Source organism: Berkeleyomyces rouxiae (assembly GCF_048999995.1).
Source record: "Berkeleyomyces rouxiae strain 22BRR77 chromosome Unknown BrBRR77_ptg000681l, whole genome shotgun sequence".
In the NCBI taxonomy this organism is placed as follows: domain Eukaryota; kingdom Fungi; phylum Ascomycota; class Sordariomycetes; order Microascales; family Ceratocystidaceae; genus Berkeleyomyces; species Berkeleyomyces rouxiae.
Genome location: NW_027396604.1, coordinates 1 through 9,524, shown reverse-complemented (window position 1 = coordinate 9,524; position 9,524 = coordinate 1). Strand labels below are relative to the sequence as shown.

Here is a 9,524-nt window from a genome sequence, read left to right as displayed (position 1 = left end):
TGACTCTACACTTTCAGGGTTACATCTCTGATCACATGATTCTCCACAATTAGGGTTGTCCGCCTGAGCCAAAATACAAACTATTGAATCTCACCACACTTGTTCATCCAACCATATCAACCCACTTACATCCCGTCATCGCCTTCATCTCCTTGTTCCTACTTGTCCAACTATTCCTACACCCACGAGTCCACCTATCTATTAAACTACTTGTCCACCTGCTTGTCGACCTATGTAATAAACTACTTGTCCACCTACGTCCAAACTTAATTGTCGAAGTGTGTGTTACAGTACTTGTCGACCTGTCTGTCAACCTAATTGTCAACTTATCCTGCCACTTATCCACTTAATTATCCTGCCTTTTGTCAACTTGCTTGTCCACCTTGTTCTCAACTTGCTTGTCCTGATACTTGATGACATACCTGTTACACATCTTGTCCGCCCATCTCCCACCATAAATCTCCCGTCAGTTGTTCACCTATTCCTGGTCCTCTTTGTCCATCCCCTTGTCCACACCATTGCCACATACTACACACAATCTTGCCCTATGCCACTGTACCCCATGTCCTACCCTGTTAATCTGAATCAACCGACCGCAGCCTTATCCTATGCTCAACACTGAACCCCGCCATCACTTCCACTACCTGTAATCAGCCTTTGTTTTCCATATCTTCTGTCGCCTGTCAGTCTTGCCTTGCATCTCAAAACAAGAGACTATATACTGTACCTACTGCCACTACAGTTGAATCTAAGTCCACGTACCACAAATATACTCCACTGTACTGTTTGTCGTTACACGCTAACAAACTGCATCGTCACTTCTTCAAACCCGTTAGTTCGTATCTGTTATTTACTGCAGTAGTCTGTTAAACAAAACCCTCGCCTTAGTTCATTTTTGCCTCAGTCTGCCTGTCTGGAATCACACAATCTGCACTTTGTTTTGTTATCTTGAATATCTACGTGTCGATAACTTGATTCCCGGAAACACCGCCCCGACCATCACCAGACGTTTACCATCGTTGCACATCAGCTACTTGTATCTAGCGCAATCAAATCAAATAATATCAGTAAGCTCAATGACGTTGGGCCATCCCTCGAGTTCACTTTGATTTCTTTATTTAAATCTCCACGTGCTTGTTACCTGCCTTACGGGATCACTCCCTTGACTACTACCACACGTTGAACTTCACTGTACCTCAATCATTTATAGCCCGGGAAATTAGACTGCATTAATAGGCTGAGCATTGTCTAGCTATCCTCCGAGTATACTTTGATGTCTCACTTTAAATGTCCTCACGTTCGTAACTTGACTTCAATGATCACCACCCCGATGCCCACCACCCGTTGAGCTTCACTGCATGCGGACCACTGATCTACAGTGCAAGCAAATTATACAAATAAGCCCGTCAAGGCTAGGCTATCCTCTGGGTGTTTTTTCATTTCCTGCTTTCATCGTGTTCATGTCTGTGGCTTGACTGACGAGATCACTTCTCTCAACAGCAAGCATCCTGCGTTCGACCTTACTACACTTCAACTACTCATCGTCAACGTGGTTGGGGTATATCAATAAACTCACCAAAGTTTGTCCACTTTGCCAGTATGCTTGGCTTTCCCAGTTTAAATCGCCTGATTTCTTTAACTTAATTATCAGAATCACAGGCCCGATCACCACCACACGTCCGACGTCACTGCACCTCAACCGCTTGTTCCCTGCGGAATCCAATTATACCAATAGCCAGATCTTGCTCGGACTATTCCCTAGGTCTGTTTTTATTTTCGTGGTGCAGTGTCGTCATGTCGTCAAATCAATTTCGGCGTCTCCACCCCGTGCATACCCCGGGTCATCCCACCACGTTCGCCTTGACAGCACATGAGTTACTTTTCGCCTCTACATTTCAACTATACTGATAGTTTTCTCTCATTCCGTTGGTTTCCCGAGTCTAGTTTACTTTTCTTCTTGCAATGTCTCCGTCTTTCGAAATTGATTTTGGCATCACCACCACGTACACACCTCCGAACACCACCACACGTGTACCGTCAAAGCTCAACCAACTCTTGACGCCTCTGCAATCCAATTGGTTTTTCGTGTGTATTTCAGTTGGTTCATCCTCCGCGCCTGTTTTTATTTTCAACCTGCACACTCCCTGTTCCGCTAAACCAAACTTCGCATCTCAACGCCGCGCACACCTCCGAACATCACAACACGTTTGTCGTCACAGCTCAGCCGCCTCTTGTCCCCTCTGCAATTCAATTGTATTTCCGTCTGCACTTTAGTTTGTTCATTCTCGGAGCATAGACTTTCTTTCGTCGTGCATTCTCCCCGTCTTGTCAAGTCAATTTTCGTATCACCACCGCGTTCACTGCTTCGAACATCACGACACGTTTACCGTCACAGCACATCGACCACTTGTCGCCTAGAAAATCCAATTATACCGGCGTGTGTGTATCAAGCAGTTCATGCTCTGTGCCTAACCTTTCTTTTGTAATTTCAATCCTGTGTTGTTCGCAACTTGACTTCCGCATCACCACCCCGCTCACTACCCCGATCACCACAACACGTCTGCCTTCACTGCATCCCAATCACTTGTCACCTGCACAATCAAATTACACCGATATGCTCCCCCAAACCAGCTCATTCTCCGAGTATACTTTGCCCTCTTGCCTTATCACACGTCATGATTGTCACTTGCCTTGACCTCACATCCGCTGCTCAAAGGAGATATTCAATTCCGGCCACCACCCAACTCTCACCTGTGACACTTCACCAGCACCAATCTCAATCTCCAGCCTATACTCAATGTCCCTTTTGTATCTTGCGTCACATCTTGCTCTGTCTCTGTAACTATATCTGCTCAAACTCGGTGTTGTGATCTACCAATTGTCTTGTGTGCACTCCCATTTGTGTGATGTTCATTATGTCAGCCTTGTTCTCTTAACCCTACCCAATATTCATCAATGTGCAATGGCTACCAACAAGCCAAGCAAAAAACGAAGTCAACCAGTCTTCTAACTTTTCAAACAACCACCACACCTGCACCACGTCGTTCCAAAAAAAAAAAAAATATGAATACTACAGCAACCAGTCCAGTGGTTTATCTTCACTTTTAAACACCTTTTGTTCATTTTAATGCAGTTCTCGTGAGTGCATCGAGCTGTGAAGACAGCCAATTGCCTCGATCACTTCCAATACGAGTATGCTATTCTCTGATTCAGCGGATCCCTGTTACTTCCCCACTGTTTCCTGAGTTGCACAGCAGCTTTCTTCGTCGAATTCTTTTTTCAAACAACTTGGATTTTTTCTTGACTGACCACCCCATCCCGAATACTTTGTCACATTTTGTCGCAGTTGAACTTTCTTTGAAATCTTCAAACAGCCACCACAACTGCAAATATACTTCAAAAAAATCATGGTCTGTAATAGTTTGTCTCTTCAAGCCTCAGCTTCACTCTAATTCTCTTGTTTTCTTTTTTAATGTAGATCTCACCAGTGCATCCCAGTGCAAAGACACTCAATAGTTGCGACAGCTTCCAGGCCATGTCCACTAAAGCAACCACTGTAGCCACTGTAAATCGCTGTCGTGCCAGTCACATACAACTGATTTGGATTTTTTTTGCCAGCTTCAAAATGTATGTCTCAACAGGCTCTCACGATGCAGCCATTTCTGAGTCGTGCAATTCAGCAACTGGATGTGTGTCAAAAGTAAAAGGCAATTGTGTTGCACATCTGTTGCTATCCAGTTTTTAATAAACAAAGCAATTAATGGTGAGTGCACATACATGAAATAGTAGATGTATGGTTGATTGCGTTGATGTTAAACACCAAGTTGTTCAATCGTGATGTCGCAAAATCAGTGTGTGCGTCAAGTAAATGTGTGTGTGTAAGTGTGTCGCTGGGACTTGGACATTTACAAAGGCACTTGAACAAAAAAAAAAGAATCCCATACCAAGACATGGATACATGTCGATTGCCAGGTCTGCTCAGCAACAGGACCAGGAGACAAGATTTGTTTTTTTTCTGCAGGCAAATAGCCGAGCATAAACAAGCGGATCCAGCCAATCAGAGCTAGGCAGTTTTGAACGAAAGTTGGGTTTAAAAAAAAAAGAATATTTGAAGTACCTTTAGTATGGAGTAATGGGGTAAAAGGTACATGGATTAAAAAAAAAGATTAGTATGTGAAAAAGCAGTTTTGTGTCAAAACTGGGCCAGGGCGGGTATATAAAGATAACGAGAACAAGAGAGGTTTCGAAGGAAACGAAAGATATCCTGAGGTTACAAGACGTTTTCTGTACCAAAGAACAGGTTACATTACGAATACAAGCACAGGCTATATTCGCGATAGAACAGGCGATATTCTGAATGCAACAGGTTATGTTGCGAACAAAGAACAAGTTATGTCTGAACAATAGAACAAGAAATGTTCAAAAGAAAACAAACTGTTCTGAGTTGTCAAAACCGAGACAACAGAGCATGAGGATATGCTCCCAAAAGAGGGGAGGCAAAGACAAAAGTCACCCAAATATGACAAAAAACTGATAAAAGGCAAGGCCTAGTTCAGATGTCAAGACAACCCTTGAACTAAGATAAGAGCGGTTAAGAACAAAGATCAACCAAAAGACAAGAACCGAAAAAGGCGTGGCCTAGTTCTGATGTCAGAATAATGTTGAAGCAAGAACCAGAAACGGTTGAAACCAGGACCCACATGGGATGACAAGAACTAAGAAAGCCGAGGTCTAGTTCGGACGTCAATTTAACCCCGGTCCAGAAACTAGAAATGGATAAAGTTGGGACCCACTCTAGACGACACGAACATAATAGGCGACACCTAGCTTAAATGTCAGGGTCGCCACGAGACCAAAAGCCAACAACGTTCACCCAGCTCAAATCGATAGAACCAGAGTCGGTTCTTTCAAGGAGAGGGTGAATGTAAGAAGGTACAGAATTAAAGGATCAGAATATCAGCCAGAGGGTTACAACCCTAGACTGGCAGTTAAGTTGGACTTGAAAGCCGACTGTTAGGATTCAATGCTAAGCAAGTGACTTATGCATTAATCCGGATTTGCTTAGTCAAAAGCAGCTTGCAGGAATTTAGCCTGCAAACCTTGATACGGGGGCTGGTCAATTATCAAAGATTGGAATACACGAGGTTGGTATTTCAATTACCGATTGCGCACAGCGCTCGACTGAAAACTAAACATAAAAAGGACAGTAGTGACTTAACGAAACTTGACTCCCTTTGGAACTCAAGTTGAAGTTTGCGTTTTGAGAGATACCTATCTTGAGATACGTTTGTTCTACACATTCTATTTCTACCATACCAGTTGTTGAATACTATTCAACACCACATCCAGTGAGATCCATACTCCAAGCTCAGACTCCTAGACTAACCATATTACACAGCCGTAGTCCTTGTCAAAGTGTGTAAACGAGTTAACCGGGTGCAAAAGTGCATATCTTCATCTCCCCTTTTTCCATCCCTATCTCGTAGGATATCCTCCCTTCTTATACTCCTCGTTCGTACCGATTGTTGCGAGAGCAACTTCTATCCTGTTCTATCCGTGTAGTGTGTTCTATCTTTATAGTAGGTCTTCTAATTATGATGGCGGATTCCCCGAGATTCTAATTTCATCGTTTTACTGATATTCCTTTAATAGTTGCATGACGGTTCATGGCGTTCCATGGCAGGCACGAGATAAGTCTGTGCCGTTTTCATGATGCTCTCATGACGATCCATGACGTGGCGTTCACAGAGCGTCCGTAGGACGATCCAAGACGTTCGCACAATTTTATTTGTGGCTTATTTAAGGTCATGAGTTTATGTGTTATGGCGTTTGTGGCGTTGTATCGTGGTCTGCTGCCTTTGTAGTTTGACAGTCCTTCTCATAGAAGTCCGTATGTCCCCACAAGGATGAGGTCGTGACTCACATGCACCTATCTCGGGCCGTGACCCTAAGGTTGCTCTGCACGTGACAGCTTTCTGCGTGACTATAAAAATGAATATAAAAACAAAAAAAAAACAAACAAGGAACGTCTAACTGTTGATGTATTGTGAGTACAAACCCTTACATCTCACAATGTCATCGAAGTTGTCTCTAACATCGATGACAAAATTTCAACTCACGTCTGACACAGGACAAATTGATCTGCCATCATCATCTCCTTGTAAGTTTTGCCTTTCACCTCCATCGTGACACGATCACGGACATCACCTGTCATCAGCATAAAAGTATCGGCAATTGTCTTTTATGCTAGCAATGGAAGTTTGCCTTCCGCATCGGAAGACTTATGGGCTACCTCTTGGACTGAGGTTTGATCACAAGGATTTTGAATATAAAGAATAGCTCTTTCTCTCTATCTGGCGTGTGTAGTTATGGGCTTGTAATCAATCGATCGTATTGTTCTTCCATCTTGGGATCATTGACTTAATTACTCTTTGAACTCGTGACGATCCGGAAGAAACTTCTGTGAAGGATAACAGTGAGTCCTCCAATCTTCACTGACACTAACGATCTGATAGGGTCGGGCTCACGTGACCCACAGACAGATGTTAAACACAATAAATAAACAAACAAGGATACGAAGGCAAGGAGAGGGAGAAGATGGAACCTAGCTTGAACATGAGAATAAGTAACGATTCACTGATATATTCACCCTCACCCTTACCCTTACCCCAAAACATTTTTTAATCTCCCCAGGCCTTGATCAAGTTGACACAATGTCCCATCACCGACACCAGGTGTCTCTCGAGGGTATCCTAGATTTCTCCCCCACACATATATTATCTGCCAGCCAGCGAAGTCTTGCACGCCAGAGATTTTACCAAATCATCGGCTATTTCGACACTGCCGGAGAAGTCCCCCAAGCTGATGATACCTACAATCGCCCTCGGCTGATCCGGCTCACGTACGAATATGCCCTTTCCGATGAGTCTCGAGACTTGTTCCTACAGGCCTTTTTCCGATCCATTCAAATGCCACTAGATGATCTGGAAGAGGTCAACGACAGAATGGAACAGTTGCGATCCGACGTGTTCGGCTTCGCAGAGTACCTCATGGATAATTTCTTCTTACCTCGTATGTTATCATGTTGCTTGTATCTACAGTGGAATGTTCAAAATTACTGAAAAGTTCCTGGTATAGTTAGGGCTGCGACGTTTCAGACCCCTAAGCCATCGCCGGCTTATCATTCAGCAGTTCTCATGGTTCAAGGACGTGATCAAGAATTTACCACGACTCCGGCCCGTATTGCAGCCTTGCGAGGTACCTCTCTTGTCCGCGACCATCATAGATGCGTAATATCGCGTGCTTTCGATGCCGAGGAGGCCAAGAAGCGCTTAAATCGTGACGGCGGGCTAAATGCCAAAGATGACGACGGCAACGAGCTGTCTAGTCCATACATGGTACTTGAAGTCGCGCATATTATACCACATTCTCTTGTCCGGCTTCAAGCGAATGCAGAAGTATGTCTCCCTAGAGTTGTTATATTGAAGTTATAGGACTGACCTAGATTTTGGATTCAGGCGCGACAAGCTGCCCTTGCGATTCTCAACTTGTTTGATATTGGTGTCGCGCATTTGATTGAAGGTGTAGAAATTGACCGGCCTTTTAATACCTTATCCCTCACCCATGACTATCACAAATGGTTTGGAGAGTTTGAGATATTCTTCACTCCGGTCACCGACTCTCAGCCACATACTTACAGGATCGAAACGTTCCAACACGCCCTACTGGGTGGCCTTCCGGTCACTCGTACGCTCCTCTTGAGCCCTGATCGCAACATTGATCCGCCTTCGAGTAGGCTTCTAGCAATACATCGCGCTATTGCACATATTCTTCATCTTTCGGCTGCAGGAGAGTACATCAACAAGTTTTTATCGGATATGGATGAAGGGTATGTGCGGAGTGATGGATTAACGGAGCTAGGTAGGTTTGTGAAACTCCGCTTGAGGAATTTAGATAATACCAGAGTCAATGTGCGTTGAGGGGACATTTGCATCTCTGGTAATTCTACACCCCGTGATGGAGCCGCCTGTGACGCCCATGCAACCAGCGAATCCTGGCACACGACGTTGAAATAAACAACAACAATAAAAGGCCCACTATGCGGGGCGCCGCCGGAACAACTACACTCCCGTGTGGCTCAAGGCCCCACATGGGATAGGTAAATCGGAGATCGGAGTAAAGTTATGTAGAATTTAACCCTCAATACATACACTATGCACATATTACCCCATGACAAAAAAGTCATGCCAGATGAGTATCCGGAGGCTCGGAGCGTATCTTTCCGCTTTTTGAAGTGGTTGCCGCACCGAACCATGGCTGAAGCCCGACGCAGTCCTCTAGTTGCGAAGAGGGATCCACGAGTTGTTGTGTGTGGCGGAGAGGAAGGGCCGGCGATTGCGAGGAGGGCGTCGTGAAAAGAAGGCGAGTCGACGTCGAGGAAATCTCTCAAAGTTGGGAGAAAGCGGACTCGGGCTAGTATCTTCTTCAACACCCCCTCTTTCTCCACTAATGGGCGGAACACTGATGGACTTAGCATGCGACTATGCAGCTAATCTTTCAAGTAATCCGCCCGTTTTCCGATACATCCGGATCTTCTACCGATAAGCCTAGCAACCCGATTGCACACTAAGACACACGGATGTGTACACTGACAAGCGAAAGCGAGGGAGTCCAAGATATAGTCTCAAACTACGATCTAGACTCTTGGCGTGTGACTCTGAACTTAATATAAAAAGGATAGTGACTGTCTTACTTTACTTCAATCGAGTACCAACTCTAAACTCATTCTACCACCTTTTCACCTTTTTACCTTCCATATTACAGTATCATCGTCCATCAACTACTCCTTGTCCTACATCAAGAATATTGAATAATTTGCAAACTATGTCTACCCAGAAAATCGCCCTTGTCACCGGTGCCAACACTGGCCTCGGCCTTGAAATTGTCAAGAGCTTACTCCAGTCCAGCGCTCCCTACACGATCATCATCGGCAGCCGCAACCTTGAGAAGGCGAACTACGCCATCTCAAGCTTGAAGGCTGAGTTCCCGGATTCGAAGAGCACCCTCACTGCCCTACAGGTGGACATTGAGGATGACACCTCTATCGAAAGGGCCGTGGTCCACGTCACGGAGAAGTTTGGCAAGATCGACGCGCTCGTGAACAACGCAGGTCTGTCAAACCCGGCCCCAAACATGTAGACCGATGATTGACTGACTATCTATTTTCACCAGGTGCCCAATTCGACCAACAGATCACGCAAGGCAAGATGACACCCCGCGAAGTCTGGGCCAAGTCGTGGAGCGTCAACACGGCTAGCACACACATGTTCACTTCGGCTTTTGCGCCGCTGCTGCTCAAGTCAGACGACCCGCGCCTGCTGTTTATCACAAGCGGCACCTCGACGCTGGCTGGCTCTGACAATACCGCTATGCCAGTTAACCGGTCACCGGCCAAAGGGTGGCCCAAGGAGGTCTCTCACGCCACAATACCCGCCTACCGATGCAGCAAGACGGGCTTGAATATG

The 9,524-nt window shown here is 45.2% G+C and overlaps 1 protein-coding gene across 1 annotated transcript; it reads left to right on the top strand.

The window, feature by feature from the left end:
* Positions 1 to 8,883: 8,883 nt before the first annotated feature.
* Positions 8,884 to 9,524, top strand: BROUX77_008289 (uncharacterized protein; the record flags this gene model as incomplete). The annotated part of the gene is made up of 2 exons (XM_073753476.1): positions 8,884 to 9,169; positions 9,232 to 9,524. Coding segments are annotated over 2 exons (579 nt in total), but the record flags the coding sequence as incomplete, so codon positions are not given.